This window comes from Rana temporaria, chromosome 7, assembly GCF_905171775.1.
Source record: "Rana temporaria chromosome 7, aRanTem1.1, whole genome shotgun sequence".
Taxonomy (NCBI): Eukaryota; Metazoa; Chordata; class Amphibia; order Anura; family Ranidae; genus Rana; species Rana temporaria.
Window position 1 is genome coordinate 11,947,383 of NC_053495.1, and position 19,100 is coordinate 11,966,482.

Consider the following 19,100-nt stretch of genomic DNA (forward strand, 5'->3'; position numbering starts at 1 on the left):
AGCCGGAGCGTCACTTGCAAAAATCACTAGGAGGATGTAAGCCTCTGCCACAGGCTGGACAATTTAGGATTTAGAAAGGTCAGGTTGAGTAAATCCTCCCAGTTAGTTCAATCAATGTCACCCACTGACAGCTTAAGTATACCTGTCATAAGGTGTGGTGACCGGATCCCCGATGGTTCGTCTAGGCCTTCCGGACAACCTCTAATTCTAGGTTCTCCCGAGCCGATTCCCATCGCACAGCTCCTAGCTTACGATCCTCTCAGCAACAGTTGGGGACCCAGCAAGCCGCTGGGGTCCCTCTCAAATTAAGGTATGTGATGTATGACCTTGGCAAGCAGGACGCGGTGGCGGGGCCCATGGATGCGCGTACCCCGAAGGTGGGTACCGCACCTGGAACTCGGGCCCCGCAAGAACGAACCAGCCAAAAACGGCCACCACAGATATACCCCCCTCCCAGCATGCCCAACGAGGGAAAAACCCCCCTGATTGGCTAATGAAAAGAGGTGGATCCCACAGAACCCCTCTAGCGCCAACTGCTGCCCAGGGGTGACAACGCACCCCTGGCGCGCAGACTGACCCACAGGACGATTCTGGAATTGGCAGCAGCTTAAATTTCCATAATTCGTGAATGGGAGTAATTAAGCCTCCCATTCCCCACTAGTTTTAGTGTAGAGCCCGTACTGAAAGTAGGGGGGCGCTACACTAGGAAAGTCATTAATGGCCTGCTGGGTGTGGGCCTCTCTCTGACTTTCAAAATTATTACCTATCTGATATTGGTTGTATGAAGGCCGCATTAGTGTGTGTATGTGGTTATCTGATATTGACATTAAAAGCATAAAACGCCTTCAGTACAAGAAGACTAGAGTTTAGGGTTAAGGAGCAACAATGTTTAATAGCATGAGGTAAAGAAAAGTCACACCTCTTCTGCGGGACATAAAACAGGAACAATCCTGTCCAAGAGGAAATCATATTTATTTTTATCCTCTGTGTATACACCTCCCAGAATGTTACACAACAGAGTACATAAAAGTGTTTCCATAAGTTCCTGCTTCCCCAGGCAATTACCTTCTAAAGCGTCAACCATACCTGGTGACAAAAACACCCTAGGGTCAACTTAAGGGGACAACAGCTAAATTTCTGGGACTTTTTTTTGGAAACTTAGCAAAATTCCATGCAGATAATTCCAAAATTATAACTAATACCAGGTCCATGCATGAGTTAACTTTGTAGCCAAGCATGGATCAAAAGTTTGTGCTTTCTTTTGTAGCTGAGACTTTTCAAGCCAATTTTGGGTACTCAAACAAACCCTTCGGGACATACTACCAAGTACTTTCTATTTTGCTCTTCTAAGAAGTGAGCTATACAAGAAAAAATGGCCCATGCCCATCCAGTTATTACTATGAATGGCTAGATTGGTTTCAGTTTGACTTGCCCACAGCAGAGAAGGAGAGGTCCTTAGAGGGCCTATCTTCACAATTCTGGGCAGTTTTATAGAGGTAACAGACAATTAGCCTCTCAGTTTACTGACTAAGAAACCATATTATAAAATTATGTCTGTCTCCAGTCCATCAGGGTAGCTTACTGAGCCAGACTTTGGCCAAAAAGTGGACCTCATACCTAAAGCCTCGTACACACGATAGGTTAACCAGAGGACAAACGGTCTGAAGGACCGTTGTCATAGGTTAACCGATGAAGCTGACTGATGGTCCGTCACGCCTACACACCATAGGTTAAATGTGATGCGGTGATGTAAAACACAACGACGTGCTGAAAAAACTAAGTTCTATGCTTTCAAGCATGCGTCGACTTGATTCTGAGCATGCGTGGATTTTTAACCGATGGTCGTGCCTACTAACGATCAGTTTTGACCTATCGGTTAGGAATCCATAGGTTAATTTAAAAGCAAGTTGTCTTTTTTTTAACCTATGGTTAAAGAACCTATGGGGCCCACACACGGTCGGTTTTGACCGATGAAAACGGTCCTTCAGACCGTTGTCCTCTGGTTAACCTATCATGTGTACGAGGCCTTACAGTTGTTCTTCTAGAAACTCCAGTTACTATTGGCATCAAGAGCCAACCTTTTTCCCCCTTTCCTTATGTACAGTGCTGAGTAACAATAATCCAGTTACTATTGGCTTCAAAAACTTTTTTACGTAAAGTGATCATGTCAGGGGGTGTAAAAAATGACTGCACCAATACACTCTGAAAGAAGATGTGTTGAAAAGCATGTCCCCAGGTGGTTGCTGTGGTTCCACTGTGACAGACCCATCCGGGATAGGGGCTTTTGGAAGGGGACTATGGGCTAGTCTTCTACCTACTATTTATGGCCCATGGAGGGGACTAAGGATTTTGTCTGCTTCTCCCGGTCAGAGCATGGAGGAGAAATCCTCTGACTGTCCGGGAGTATCTACCGGGATTATGCAGCCAGGAAGTCCCCAGAACAGCAGTGCATCTGCGGGAACACTGTGTCAAACAGATCGTGCCGGCGCACCTTCACCACCCGGGGGTATATGAAACTCTTATTGGGCAAATTTCTTACCAAGCCGAGGCTGGTCCTTGAGAGCTGCATAATGCAGCAGTTGCCCATTTCTCCCTGGCTACTACCAACTTTATATAATTAACTTTTTATACTAGTTCCACAGAAGATGTGTCATTGAGTAACCTATATCTGAGCTAGAAATGGGGTGGGACATTTAGAAACGAGTAGTGTAATGTACTTTATGTACCCGGAGCTGTGGATCTGTTTCTGGGCATCCTGGTGGGCACGCCCTGGCTAATCAAGACTTATTGTGGACATGTTTTCCAGCACATAGACAAGGGAGGCACGTGGGAAATTCCTATGACTACTAGCCATACTGATAAGACCTGTCTAGGTGCCCAACTGTTAATTAGGTGACTGTTTTAAAGGTTGCATTGTCATGTTTTTACTGGATTTACATTTTATCTTATCTATGCTAATAACTAAAAGAGGGGAATGTCCTCCTGGGGATATAAAGTAAGTGTCTGGGTTTCAATAAACAGTTATTCCTTTGGTTTTACCTCAACATCCTGCCTGCATATAATGCTTGGGGTAGAGAAGGGATCTCCAAACTACGGCCCTCCAGCTCTGGTGGAACTACACTTCCCATGAGGCATTGTAAAAATCTGACATTCACAGACATGACTAGGCATGATGGGAATTGTAGTTCCCGAACAACTGGAGGGCCATAGTTTGAAGACCCCTGTAGGGCTGGTATTAGCTACCGTTCTGCTGGAAGGGTTTGGAGGGCAGGAGGCACTGTTTGACAGAGGCACCCAGTCGGGGTGCCAGGGGGTCTGTCACATCCGCCTGCCAACCCCTATGTCACTACTGTGCCCTGTACTGACATAGGGGTCAATGGGAGGAACCACAGTGTTCAGTGAAGTACATGCTATTTGTTACACCTGTAAATTTTGGATAGTACAGGCACCCAGAGCTCTTCAAGAAGGTGACGTTTCAACACAAGAGCTGCCAGATAGGTAAGTATAAATAGTGGCCTAGATTCAGGTAGATTTGCGCCCTCTTACGGAGTTTTAACGCTACGCCTCCGTAAATCACGTGCGCTACGCTTCATTCACAAAGCAGTAGCTCCGTAATTTGCGCGGGCGCTCTGTAAAAATGGCCGGCGTAAGCGCGCACAATTTAAATGATCCCGTAGGGGGCGTGGATCATTTAAATTAGGCGCGTTCCCGCGCCGAACGTAGTGCGCATGCTCCGTCTGGAAACTTTCCCGACGTGCATTGCGGCAAATGACGTCGCGAGGACGTCATTTGCTTTTATCCAGCGCCATTCACGATTCACTAACGCAAACAACGTAATTTTTAAAAATCGCGACGCGGGAACGACGGGTATACTTAACATTGGCTGCCCCTGCTAATAGCAGGAGCAGCCTTACGCAGAACCCGACGAACATAAACAACGTAAAATGCCTACGCAGGGCGCGCGTAGGGTTGTGAATCGGCGTGAGTATGCAATTTGCATACTCTACGCTGACCACTACGAGAAAGCCACCTAGCGGCCATCGTAAGAATGCAGCCTACGATACGACGGCATAAGAGCCTTATGCCAGTCATATCTTAGGCTGCAGTCGGCGTAACGAGCTTTCTGAATACAGAAAAGTCGTTACGCCGGCGCAACTAAGCAATTGCGCTGCGTAACTATGGATACGCAGACGCAATTGCTTACTGAATCCACCCCACTGGGTTTAAAATAGCACGTAGTAGACTGATATCCGAGAATCTTCCATTAAACTGTTGGATATCCAAACTTTAGCTTTCAAAGTGTATCTACAGCCAAAGCCTTTTAGTTGTAGTTTTGGATAGAGTGGTGAGGGGTTAAAACCCCTGTCAGGTTTTTATTGCTGTCTGGGTCTCGAATGGGGAAATTCACCTTCTCTGTTTGTCCCGGTGACCATTATCAATAGGAAAAAAAAAACGATAGGAAATGCAAATTGTTACAGCTGTCACTGGGACAGGGAGTAAGGGGGAAATCTTCCAATGAGAGCACCAATTCCAATTTATCTATCATATGTACTTCTATATCGTTGTCAATTAACGCAGTGCTTTACATATATAGTACATTGTACATTCACATTAGTCCCTGCTCTCAAGGTCCCTAACTCACATTCATACATGACACATACTAGGGCCAGTTTAAACAGGAGCCAATTAAAGTGGAGTTTCCATCCCCAAAAATTTTTTTTCATTATTGTGCTCATTAGACCTAAAAAAGAAAAAAAGAAAAAAAAAGTTTTACTCATCTGGAAATGCCTGTTGCTATGCAGTCCCACGAAATCTGCCTTTGGAATCACCTAGGATCCTGACATCATCTCCCTCTAAAGCTCCTGGGAAATGTGTGTCATCATTTCCCAGGATTCAGTGTGCTACCCAATTATCACTCCCCATCCAAGACTTCCAGGAAGTAAGTGCTTGTGGGCTTCACAATGCCCACAAGCAAAATGACAATGATGTGGACATAGTTTTATAAACTATCTTTTTTGAATATCTATGCAGAGCGGCGGCGGATTGTAAAATAGTAAGTGACCAGATTTATATTATAAAAACGCATGATGAAAGGACATACGTTTAAAAAATGCTAATTGTGGTTGGAACCCCGCTTTAACCTACCAGCATGTCTTTGGCATGTGGGAGGAAACCGGAGTACCCGGAGGAAACTCCCGCAGGAACAGGGAGAACGTGCAAACTCCAGGCAGGTAGTGTCATCGTTCCAATGACAATTGAGAAGGTATTTCACCTAATTTTGGAAATATTTCCTCTCTGTTCTTGTCTGCTTAACAACAAATGTAGGAAATCCTACCAATATGATGAGGCAATAAGTAGAAAAAATAACAATGGTTTTTACTCTATAAAAAAAAACGATTTCCATCAGAAAGTTTGAACTATTTTTGTAAATACTTCGACAATAATTCAAATTAGAGATTCACAAAGAGGCAACGGTTTAAAATCTTTGCATTTCCTTTAAATTTACTGCAATCTTAAAGATTCAACTGAAAAAAGTAATAATTTGGTTATAGAACACACATAGTGGTGACTAAATTAAATTACAAATCAGGCGGATTGCACATTTGTCTCATGAACATTTGTCCTGCAGAATATGATATCATTTCCATAGTTCCTGATTCTTCCTACACCACACATCAGAACTGTATGCAACTATTTTTAGGAAGGTAAAGATTACAAAGTCAGAGAATCTTCTTATTTGGACATTTATTCAAACGTATGTAATTGCTACAACCCAGAGAAAAAAAATACCTAAAGATTTATTAACCTCCCTGGCGGTATGATTATTTCAGATTTTAGGTGCTGAAAGCGGTACCATTATTTGCAAGGAAATTTGGCGTTTTATACTGTAGGTCTGTAATTTTTAGGAATAACTCACTTAAATCTGACCAAACAAGAGTCTAGTAGGCATTCCGGGTATGACATTTTTTTAAAAACAAAATTATAACTTATAATATAATAAATAATTTTAAATAATTATAACAAATAATAATATAATTATAATAAAAATGATTCAATTGAATCATTTTTATTATAATTATATTATTATTTGTTATAATTATTTAAAATTATTTATTATATTATAATTTATAATTTTGTTTTTAAAAAAACAAATCAACTCAAAATCACTGAAATTTGCTCAGTTGCAGAATTGTCGCTGTCATTACTTTTATTTTTTTATGACGAATTTCCACACAAATCGCTATCGCTCAATTCTGCAAGTGATTGTAATTTATTATCGCTGTTTTCTAGCTGCTCTAAAACCATTTTTGACATAAAGGGACACTTTTGGTTGCTATGGACAATCTACAGTTTCCAGGCAGAAAGAACAGTTTTTATTATATAAAAGAACATGTAGGACACAGGACAGACCACTAGGGACAAGGGGGGTGTGTATTTTTTACATACAGTACTGTAATCTATAAGATTACAGTATACTGTATGTAAGGTGTTTGTTTACTTTTTTGAATTTGGCGCCGATCTCCGCCCCCCGTGCATCGTAACGTCGCAGGGAACAGAGATCGGCGGCACACAGGCACTGTGAATCGAGCGAGGAGGACACCGCTCGCTCACACATCGCGACAAGTTATTGCACATTTAGTTGCGATAAATAGGTAAGTGTCTAATTTATGCTGGTAAGAGAAAAGTCCCGGCATCAGACAACGGAGCAAGGTTTGGCGTCATTACAGATAGATAAGTGGAAAAAGGGTTAACAGGAGTCCGAAGACCCTTGACCCAATCCACTCATTATCTAATGAAAACCTTTCTGTTCAGGAAGGTAATTCTTTTACCTGCATTCACATGTCCTTGCCATGCAAATTAAACAGGAAACCAAAAGGAATGACATGTGCTCTAATAATAGCCAAAACATTTTTCAAACACAACTTCCTATTTCCATTGGCATAAATACAACTTATGCCGCTTACACACGATCGGAATTTCTAACAACAAATGTTCGATAAGAGCTTTCTGTCGGAAATTCCGACCCTGTGTAGGCTCCATCGGACATTTGCTGTCAGAATTTTCCGACAACCAAAATTTGAGAGCTGGTTCTCAAATTTTCCGACAACAAATTTTGTTGACGGAAATTCTGATCGTGTGTACACAATTTCCAACGCACAAAAATTCCACGCATGCTCGGAATCAAGCAGAAGAGCCGCACTGCCTATTGAACTTCATTTTTCTCGGCTCGTCGTACGTCTCGCATTCTTGACGTTCGGAATTTCCGATGACATTTGTGCGACCGTGTGTATGCAAGACAAGTTTGAGCCCAAAAAAAATCCACGGTTTTGTTGTTGGAATGTCCGATCGTGTGTACGCGGCATAAGACTCAAACACAGCACCAGGGCCGCCATCAGGAATTATGGGGCCCCTTACACAGGCTGGAGCAGAGAACCCGGGGGGGGGGGTGCTACCGCCTGCAATTGAGAAGCGGGGGGAGGGGCCTTTACAAAAAAAAGAAGAAGTAAAGAAAAATATATATTAAAGAAAGGGGGGTAGCCATCCGGAGCCCTGGGGACCTCTGGGCCCTTTAATAAAAAAAAAAAAAAAATATATATATTTTTTTAAAAAGGGCAACCCCCCTTTTTAAAAAAGGGCCCTGGGGACCACTGGGCCCTTTAATAATAATAATAACAAATATATACATATTTAAATGTAGGTATATATATATAAAAATAAATTACAAAAAAGGGGGGTTGCCATCCAGGACCTCTGGGCCCTTTAATAAAAAAAATATATTAAAAAAAAATAAACATTTCTAAAAAAAAAAGGGGGGGGGGTTGCCATCCTGGGCCTTTTAATAGAAAAAAATATATATAAACAAAAATAAAAAATAAAATAAACATTTATAAAAAAAAGGGGGGGGGTTTGCCACATGGGGCCCTGGGGATCTCTGAGCCCTTTAATAAAAAAATAATATATATATATATATATATATATATATATATATATATATATAAAAAAAAAAAGAAAAAGAAAAAAAAAAGGAATAAAATATTATAAAAAAAATTAAATGTGTTTATAAAAAAAAAGGGGGGTTGTCATCCGGGGCCCTGGGGACCTCCGGTCCCCATAAAAAAAAAAATTGGCCCTTTATTAAATAAATAAAATAAAAATATATTGAAAAAAATATATTTTTATTATAAAAAAAGGGGGGTTGCCATCTGGGGCCCTGAAGTCCTCCGGACCCCTAAAAAAATAAAAAATAAATATATTGAAAAAATATATTTTTTTTATAAAAAAAGGGGGGTTGCCATCCCGACCCCTGGGGACCTCCGGGCCCCTTACAGGTGTACTGCCTGTACCCCCCTGATGGGGGCCCTGCACAGCACCATTGCATTATGCAACTGTTGCCTTTGTGTTGAGATTGCTTAGAAAGGGTTACAACTGTGGCTTGCATTCCTACTTTTCTACCACTAGCAAAGGTTTGCAAATATGCACCTCCCCCAGCTTAACAACCTTCCCCACCACCAGCAAGGTCAGAAAATGTGGTGTTTTCCCACCTCCATGTGGAATGAAAACAGTGTGATAGGGGAAGGCTCCAACTGCCAATGATCGGCATAGAAATTGTATCCAAGCTCCAGGAAGTGTGGCTGCAGCTCACAGTGTGTGGGGGAGGAGGAGAAAAAAAAAAGCTGCAGTATACAGTGGGGGAGGGGAGGCAGTATTGCTCTCCGGAAACCCTGTGGCTGTTCCTTTGATACATTCCCTAACTGACTGCACATTATCATTCATCAGACGGTGGCCTTCGCCCTTCCAGAAAAAAAGGAGAAGAGAGGTATGATTGAGTTTTCACATATCTTTTGGGTATTTAATGGGGTGTAGGATTGTGAGCAGCAATCATGCACAGGAGATTTACAGTTCATCCTCTACTGGTGGGGGAGGGGGGGAGTGGTGCTAATTATAGGCTGTGCCTTTGCATTGGTTCCATTAGCCTCTGTCTAGCAAGGAACAGTAAACAGACATTCTGAGTTGGACGAGGCAAGGGGGAAGGCCAAAGATAGCCTCGTTGTCAGCCTAGGAAGGTCTTTAAAAGCCTGCTGTGTGCAGGCCTCCTACCGGCTTTTATGCCGCGTACACACGGTTGGAATTTCCAACAACAAATGTTCCATGTAAACTTGTTTTCGGAAAATCGGACCATTTGTATGCTCCATCGGACATTTGCTGTCGGAATTTCCGACAACAAATGTTCGAAGTAAACTTGTTGTCGGAAAATCGGACCAATTGTATGCTCCATCGGACATTTGCTGTGGGAATTTCCGACAACAAATGTTCGATGTAAACTTGTTGTCGGAAAATCGGACCATTTGTATGCTCCATCGGACATTTGCTGTCGGAATTTCCGACAACAAATGTTCGATGTAAACTTGTTGTCGGAAAATCGGACCATTTGTATGCTCCATCGGACATTTGCTGTCGGAATTTCCGACAACAAATGTTCGATGTAAATTTGTTGTCGGAAAATCGGACCATTTGTATGCTCCATCGGACATTTGCTGTCGGAATTTCCGACAACAAATGTTTGAGAGCTGGTTCTCAATTTTTCCGACAACAAAAGTTCTTGTCGGAAATTCCGATCGTGTGGAGCCAATTCCGACGCACAAAAATCCATGCATGCTCTGAATCAAGCAGAAGAGCTGCATTGAACTTCATTTTTCTCCCCTTATCGTACGTTATATAATGAAAGCCTCTGGGTGAAGTATGTACATATAAAAATGTGAGGTACCATCATCCTAAGAATATAGATAATTTATGGGTCTAAGGTCCCCTTATCGTACGTGTTGTACGTCACCGCGTTCTTGACGTTGGGAATTTCCGACAACATTTGTGTGACCATGTGTATGCAACACAAGTTTGAGCCAACATTCCGTCGGAAAACAAATCCACGGTTTTGTTGTCGGATCATGTGTACGTGGCATTACAGTTATTACATATCTGATATTGGTAGTATGAAGGCCACATTGGTGCCTGTAATGTGGTTATCTGTTATCGAATATTGGCATTTGACTTTTGAATCAGAAAGGCATTTATAGGCTGTGCCTTCGCACTGGTCCCATTAGCATCTGTCTAGCAAGGAACCGTAGACAGACAATTTGAGTTGGCTTGGGCAAGGAAAATGGCCTCACTATCAGCCAAGAAAGGTTAGTAGAAGCCTGCTGTGTTTGGGTGTCCTACCGACTTTCAAAGTTATTACATATCTGATGTTGGTTGTATGAAGGCCACATTGGTGTGCGAATGGGGTTATCTGTTGTCCGATATTGGCATTTGACTTTATATCAGAAAGGCAGAAGGAACATTCAGTACAAGAAGGCTGAAGTTGAGGGCTTAGGTGCAAGAATGTTTAACCGCATGCAGTAAAGAACAGTCACATCAAACAGGAACATCAAACAGGAACAAACCTGTCCAAGAGGAAATCATAATTATTTTTATCCTCTTTGTATACACCTCCTCCCAGAATGTTACACAACAGAGTACAGAAAAGTACAGAAGTCCCCTCGCTTCCCCAGGAGATTACATTCTAAAGTCCCAACCATACCTGGTCACAAAAAAACCCCTCTAAGGTCAACTTCAGGAGGCAACAGCTAAACTTCCCGAGCCTTTTTGAATCTTAAGCGGAAACTCTGGAAAACTCAATGCAGATGATTCCAAAATTACAACTAATGCCAGGGCTATGCATGAGTTAACATTGTAGAAAAGTAAGAACCTAAGGTTTGTCCTTTCTTTTGTAGCTGAGAATCTTTCAGCCATATTTCGAAACTTCTTCAAACCCTCCTAGATATGTTACCAAATATTTTCTACCTTACTTTTTTAAGAAGGGAGCTAAATAAGAAAAAAATGACCTATGCCTGTCAATTTTAATTAACACTATGAATGCCTAGATTTATTTAATTATTTCAGCCTTGCCTAAGGATACAACAAAAAATAAGAGGACTGGTATGGGCCCATCTTCTCCCTTTTGGGCACTTTGATGTAGCAATCAAGCTTACTGCATAGCCACCATACTGCCCATGGCATAAAAACTTCCAAAGATAATGATTCCAAAATTATTACTGGATAACTAATACCAAAGCCATGCATGAGTTACTTTTTCTAACAAAGTGTGGAACTAATGTTTGTGCTTTCCTTTGTAGATGAGACTCTTTCAGCCATATTTGGGGGCTCCTATGAACCCTACTCTTTTAAGAAAAGAGCTAAACAAGAAGAAATACCTATAGAAGAGAAATCAAAACTAAGGCCTCGTACACACGATAGGATAGCCAGAGGACAACGGTCTGAAAGACCGTTGTCTTAGGTTAACCGATGAAGCTGACTGATGGTCCGTCACGCCTACACACCATAGGTTAAAAAAACGATTGTGTCAGAATGCGGTGACGTAAAACACGAAGACGTGCTGAGAAAACAAAGTTCAATGCTTCCAAGCATGCGTTGACTTGATTCTGAGCATGCGTGGATTTTTAACCGATGCTTTTGCATACTAACGATCGGTTTTGACCTATCGGTCCCTTTTTTTTAAACTGAAGGTTAAATAACCTATGGGGCCCACATACGATCGGCAGGCCGTCGTATCTTAGCTACATTTAAGTGTATCTCAATTTGAGAATACACTTAAATGTACGACGGCTTAGATTCAGAGTTACGACGGCGTATCTACTGATACGCCGGCTCAACTCTTTGTGAATCTAGCTAAGAATATTGAAAATTTAGCAAAATCAAAGTAAAACAGGAATACCTACACAAACTTATAAAGGTTCCAAAGGACCCATCTACCTTCCACTACACAGATGAATTAGTACGGCAGCAGATTGGTAATTTACAGGGAATATCAAACCAATCTGCCTAATGACTACCTACAAACCATTTTTCTTTTTGTTTAGGAAGGTAATTCTTTTACCCGCATTAAACTGTCCTTACAAATTCAACGTGATACCAGAGGGAATGATATGCGCTCCCATAATATCCAATTTTTTTTTTAAATTATTTTATTATTATTATTATTATTATAATAATACAGGATTTATATAGCGCCAACAGTTTAAATACAACCTCCTAATTCCATTGGCAACTAGGAATCAAATGCAGCGCCACCCCATGATGCAGTTGTTGCCTTTGTATTACAATTGCTTAGAAAGGGTTACAATTGTGGCTTGCATTAATTTTTTTTTTCTCTCTTACTTTAGCAAAATGTTTTTGCAAATCTACAGCTCCCCCCAGCTGCACCAAAACCAGTCTGATTCTTAACAGCCTTCCCCACCGCCAGCAAGGTCAGGGAGTGTGGTATTTTCCCACCTCCATGTGGAATGAAAATAGTGCGACAAGGGAAGGTTCTAACTGCCAATGATCAGCATAGAAACTGTATCAAAGCTTCGGGCAGTGTGGCTACAGCTCACTGCGTGTGGGGGGGAGGAGGAAAAAAAAAAAAAAAAAGCTGCAGTATGAAGTGGGGGAGGGGAGGCAGTACTGCTCACTGCTCACCGGAAACCCCGTGGCTGTTCCTTTGATACATTCCCTAACTGACAGCACATTAACATTCAGCAATTGTGGCCTTCGCCCTGCCGGGAAAAAAAAAGGAGAAGAGGTATGACTAAGTCTTTCACATATCTCTTGGGTATTAATGGGGTGTAGGATTGTGAGCAGCTGTCATGCACAGGAGACTGCAGGGTAAATCCTCTGCTGGTGGGGGAGGGGGAGGAGGAGGAGGAGGAGGAGGAGATGCCATTTAGAGGCTGTGCCTTTGCACTGGTTCCATTAGCATCTGTCTAGCAGGGAACAGTAGATAGACAATCTGAGTCGGTCTAAGCAGAGAAAATGGCCAAGGGTGGCCTTACTGTTAGCCAAGGAAGGTAAGTAGAGGCCTACTGAATGCGTGCCTCACTCCGACTTTCGAGGTTGTTAAATATATCTTATCTTTTTTTTGTATGAAGGCCGCATTGGTGTGTTAATGTGGTTATCTGTGTTATAGGCATTGGAATCTTATATCCTTCCATAAGCCTTGTATAGAAGAATATAAAAAGTCTATTGCCCGATAACAGATAACCACATCTGTCTAGCAAGGAACAGTGGATAGACAATTTGAGTCAGTCTAAGCAGAGAAAATGGCCAAGGGTGGCCTCACTGTTAGCCAAGGAAGGTAAGTAGAGGCCTACTGAGTGCAGGCCTCACTCCGACTTTTGAGGTTGTTAAATACAGTATATACTATCTTGGTTGTATGAAGGCCGCATTGGTGTGTGAATGTGGTTATCTGTTATAGGCATTGGAGTCCTATATCCTTCCATAAAGACAGGAAGACCCTTCAATACAAGGAGGATCAAGTTGAGAAATTGACGTCCGAGGTTATTGAAAATATCTTATCTTGGTTGTATGAAGGCCACATTGATGTGTGTATGTGGTTAACTGTGTTATAGGCATTGGACATTATATCCTTCCAAAACCCTTTATGGAAGGATATAAGAGTCCAATGCCTATAACAGATAACCACATCTGTCTAGCAAGGAACAGAAGATACACAATTTGAGTTGGTCTAAGCAGGAAAAATGGCCAAGGATGGCCTCAGTGTAAGCCAAATAAGGTAAGTAGAGGCCTACTCAGTGTGGGCCTCCTTATGACTTTTGAGGTTGTTGAAAATATCTTATCTTGGTTGTATGAAGGCCGCACTGGTGTGTGAATGTGGTTATCTGTTATAGGAATTTGACTCTTATATCCTTCCATAAGCCTTTATGGAAGAATATAAAAGTCCAATGCCGATAACAGATAATCACATCTGTCTAGCAAAGAACAGTAGATAGACAATTTGAGTCGGTCTAGACAGAGAAAATGGCCAAGGGTGGCCTCACTGTTAGCCAAGAAATGTAAGTAGAGGCCTACTGAGTGCGGGCCTCACTCAGATTTTCGAGGTTGTTAAATATATCTTATCTTGGTTGTATGAAGGCCGCATTGGTGTGTGAATGTGGTTTTCTGTTTTAGGCATTGGACTCTTATATCCTTCCATAAAGACAGGAAGACCCTTCAATACAAGGAGGCTGAAGTTGAGAAATTGACGTTCGAGGTTGTTGAAAATATCTTATCTTGGTTGTATGAAGGCCCCATTGGTGTGTGAATGTGATTATCTGTTATCAGCATTGGACACTTATATCTTTCCATAAGCCTTTATGGAAGAATATAAGAGTCCAATTCCAATAACAGATAACCACATCTGTCTAGCAAGGAACAGTGGATAGACAATTTGAGTCAGTCTAAGCTGAGAAAATGGCCAAGGGTGGCCTCACTGTTAGCCAAGGAATGTAAGTAGAGGCCTACTGAGTGCAGGCCTCACTCCGTCTTTTGAGGTTGTTAAATACAGTATATACTATCTTGGTTGTATGAAGGCCGCATTGGTGTGTGAATGTGATTTTCTGTTATCGGCATTGGACACTTATATGTTTCCATAAGCCTTTATGGAAGAATATAAGAGTCCAATGCCGCTAACAGATAACCACATCTGTCTAGCAAGGAACAGTAGATAGACAATTTGAGTCGGTCTAAGCAGAGAATATGGCCAAGGGTGGCCTCACTGTTAGCCAAGGAAGGTAAGTAGGAGCCTACTGAGTGCGGTCGTCACTCCGATTTTGGAGGTTGTTAAATATATCTTATCTTGGTTGTATGAAGGCCGCATTGGTGTGTGAATGTGGTTATCTGTTATAGGCATTGGAGTCCTATATCCTTCCATAAAGACAGGAAGAGCCTACACTACAAGGAGGCTGAAGTTGAGGAATTGACTTTCGTGGTTGTTAAAAATATATCTTATCTTGGTTGTATGAAGGCCACATTGATGTGTGTATGTGGTTAACTGTGTTATAGGCATTGGACTCTTATATCCTTCCATAACCCTTTATGGAAGGATATAAGAGTCCAATGCCTATAACAGATAACCACATCTGTCTAGCAAGGAACAGAAGATACACAATTTGAGTCGGTCTAAGCAGGAAAAATGGCCAAGGATGGCCTCAGTGTAAGCCAAAGAAGGTAAGTAGAGGCCTACTCAGTGTGGGCCTCCTTATGACTTTTGAGGTTGTTGAAAATATCTTATCTTGGTTGTATGAAGGCCGCACTGGTGTGTGAATGTGGTTATCCGTTATAGGAATTGGACTCTTATATCCTCCATAAGCCTTTATGGAAGAATATTAAAGTCCAAAGCCGATAACAGATAATCACATCTGTCTAGCAAAGAACAGTAGGTAGATAGACAATTTGAGTCGGTCTAGACAGACAAAATGGCCAAGGGTGGCCTCACTGTTAGCCAAGAAATGTAAGTAGGGGCCTACTGAGTGCGGGCCTCACTCAGATTTACAAGGTTGTTAAATATATCTTATCTTGGTTGTATGAAGGCCGCATTGGTGTGTGAATGTGGTTTTCTGTTTTAGGCCTTGGACTCTTATATCGTTCCATAAAGGCAGGAAGACCTTTCAAGGAGGCTAAAGTTGTGGAAATGACTTTCGAGGTTGTTGAAAATATCTTGGTTGTATGAAGGCCGCATTGGTGTGTGCATGTGGTTATCTGTTATAGGCATTGGACACCTATATTCTTCCATAAAGACAGGAAGACCCTCAATACAAGGAGGCTGGATTTAAGGAATTGACTTTCAAGGTTGTTGAAAATATCTTGGTTGTATGAAGGCCGCATTGGTGTGTTTATGTGGTTATCTGTTATAGGCATTGGACACCTATATCCTTCCATAAAGACAGGAAGACCCTCAATACATCTGGGGTGCCATGGTCGCCATCACTGGTCTAGGGTCAACTAGGAAAGATACTGTACTGGTGGTGGTTTGTTCATGTTCACACTGTCTGTTGCCAGTCACTGGGGGATGCACTTATGTGTTCATCATACACGGATTTACACTATATGAGTTTTTCTCTTTTTTTGGTTGCTTCATTGATCGATTGGTGACCCCTGGAGGGATTGTATATACAGATAAGATCTACTCCAGCATACCCAGCGAATTCAGCTTGACTAGGTCCGCTAGGATCTTTCTTTGTGGTAAGGGTCAGCAAGTCGTATTTCCTATATTGGAGCCAGACTTCACTTATCCTGATTCACATTGGGGTGTCATGCTCCGAACCTGATTTTCACTTGGACTATTAATAATTGTCTTCACTCATGTATATCACACTATTTTGATTGACATTGTTTTTTCACACAGCCTTCTGTCCTTTGAAGGCCTTCATTCCATTATATTCAGCGCTACTCCATTTTTTTGTATCAGATTTTATGTTAGTATAACATTTTTGAGTTAGCAGCTTGTTCACTATTTGTTTTTATTGGTAAGCGCACTTTTTTCCTTTCTACAACTAGGAAAGATGCCAGATAACCTTCCAAGGCCTACCATGTCATGTTATTTTCTGCTATCTCTGTACCAGTTGGAAAATTGCCTTTTGCTTCCTGTCTCAGAGATGCAACAAAGTTAGTAGACATCTCACATAGTGAGGGGAAGTTCCCTCTTAAGACACTGCCAGGAGCCTAACGCCCGGGGGATCAGAGTTGGATCCTTTTCGGAGGACCAATTGACGCAGCACCCGTCACAGTTTTTTGTTGTACCTCTTTATGTGTGTGCACATTTGTCCTGCACCGGGTGGAGCTTTTTGGGTTGTGTTATGCACGCCACAGGCTGCTAAATGCTAAAATATTAGATTTCCTCTCACTTTTTGTTTCTGGGACAATGGCCACCAGTACAATAAAAGACAGTGAATTTCCCCAATTGGTACACAAACAGCAATAAAAACTTTTCAGAGGGTCTAATCCATGGGTTAGCAGTTTTTTTCCAAAACAAAAACACGTTTGAAAAATTGCTGCGCAAATACCGTCTAAGATAAAAAGTTGCAACGATCACCATTTTATTCCCTAGGGCAGGCATGTCCAAAGTCCAGCCCGGGGGCCAATTGCGGCCCCTGTTCCAGTTTAATGTGGCCCCCCTGGGGTAATTTGGATATATACTGTATTTATCGGCGCTGACTCAGGGGGAAACAGGGAGGGGGGGGGGGAAACGAGTGCTTCCCTCCTAAAGTGAAGGTGCGTGTTATACGTTGATAAATACAGTATATCCAAATAACACCCCCAAACTCATCTGTTCACCACACAGCCACAAAGGCAAGAGAATTCTTGTTGGGCAGTGTATTAGTTGCTCGGGCAAACACACTTAGACCGAATTTTAATTGTTCAAAAAATGTCAGCAAAATTGTCGGCCCTCACGCATGTTCACTTCATTAAATCTGGCCCTCTTTGAAAAAAGTTTGGACACCCCTGCCCTAGGGTGTCTGTTAAAACAATATATAATGTTTGAGGGTTCTGAGTAATTTTCTTGCAAAAAAAAATGTCTTACATGTAGGAGAGAAGTGTCAGAATTGGCCTGGGTGGCAAGGGGTTAATTACCATAAGTAAACAATATACAAATAATTATTCTATATTGTATTTAGGGTAATTTACTATATTTTCAAAAACTGTACTCAAGCAGGTGGAAATAGCCAGACAAGGTCTAAGGGCGTTGAAAGACTCCAGCTGTTCAGAATGAGGCAATTAAGGCCTCTATAAGTAGCCCAAAGTATTACCACTGAATTGCTGCATTCTGAAGCTTTGTGAGGAAAGCGAGCAGTAACTGAAGGTGTGTGGAGGCGAGGAGAGGATTGATTTTTCTGTGTGATAAAAATCAAAAGACTATTGTTTTGTGCTGTATGACCAGCACTGTCTATCCAGCAGTAGGCTGTGTTAGACTTCATAGATAGGTTCCTGTGTGGAAGGTAGACGCCCAAAGTGGCTAGGAGTTATTTTATGTTTGATTTTGTTTATGCTGTTTGGATGCTTGCAATTGTTTTCCAGCAAGATGGAAAAATAAACCAGAAACTTTGTTTTCAACCGTCTTCGACTGCCTGTCTGTATAAAGTCAGTGTGTGGTGAACCCATCCAAGGGGTCACACACCCCGCTACCAAGCTAACCCCTCACAATATGTATATATATACCATATTTATCGGCGTATACCGCGCACTTTTTTTCACTTAAAATCGGGGGGAAAATCATGGGTGCGCGATATACGCCGATCCCTGCTTCCCGCGCTGTGTTTGAACGCCGCCGCCGCCACCATATACCGAGCGCAGTACACTCGGCCAGGCTCGGCTCCCCTCGTGGTCACGCCCTGTGCCGCCTCCTAGCCTTTATGCGAGAGGAGCCGAGCGTGCCCGAGTGTACTGCGCTCGGTATATGTCGGCGGCGGCGTTCAAACATAATGCGGGAAGCGGGGATCGACTCAAAAACAGCGCGGGAGAAGCGGAGAGGACACCACCAAGGCCGCAGACGGACGCCGGACCGGACATGGCCGCCGATGGATGCCGGGCAAGATACCGACGAGGGGCATTCAAACTAAGTATTTTCTTTTTTTCCTGAAATTTCCCTTCCAGGTTGGGGGTGCGCGCTATACACCAGGGCACGCTATATGAAGATAAATACGGTATATATATATATAAAAATTTTGTTTGTCATGCTCAGATGCAGTGTAGTTCTGCTTCAAGATAATCAGTTTTATGTGTAAGGTACGATCTCGTAACTCTCTCCCAATTGGCTTACAATACTTTACACCGAGTTTGGCTTTATATTTACCGCCTGTTAGTTGAAATCAGGCTGGCAGTGGTTGGTGTATACTATTAGCAGGATTCAGGTATGTCGGCGTAACTTTGAGGCGGCGTAGCGTATCGCATATATACGCTACGCCGCCGTAAGTCAGAGAGGTAAGTGCTGTATTCACAAAGCACTTGCCTCCTAAGTTACGGCATGCGCCGTCCGTGGACATATCCCAGTGTGCATTGCTCCAAAGTACGCCGTTTCGACGTGAACGTAAATTACGTCCAGCCTGAATTGCGTATGACTTACGCAAACGACGTAAAAAGATAGGCTTGTTCTGACGTCCATACCTTGCATGGGCTGCGCCACCTAGGGAGCAGCTTTATCTTCACGCCGGCGTATCTCTTACGTAAACGGCGTAACTAATTGCGACGGGCGCACGTACGTTTCTGAATCGGCGTATCTAGTCATTTGCATA

General features: G+C 42.4%; 1 protein-coding gene across 4 annotated transcripts in view; it reads left to right on the forward strand.

Annotated features, from left to right (window-relative positions):
• Positions 1–19,100, forward strand: part of CCDC71 (coiled-coil domain containing 71) — a 68,930-nt gene that overhangs the window by 18,757 nt on the left and 31,073 nt on the right. Inside the window, exon 1 of one of the 4 annotated variants that reach the window (XM_040358902.1) lies at positions 8,727–8,818. The exons of 2 other annotated variants lie outside the window; for them this stretch is intronic. Coding sequence is in view for 1 of the 2 variants with exons in the window: in XM_040358898.1 (XP_040214832.1) it covers positions 12,847–12,881 (35 nt within the window). In the remaining variant the exon portion in view is untranslated. Of the gene's footprint in view, positions 1–8,726; positions 8,819–12,819; positions 12,882–19,100 lie in introns of those variants that run through there. One more of the 4 variants, XM_040358898.1, reaches the window with a different exon arrangement.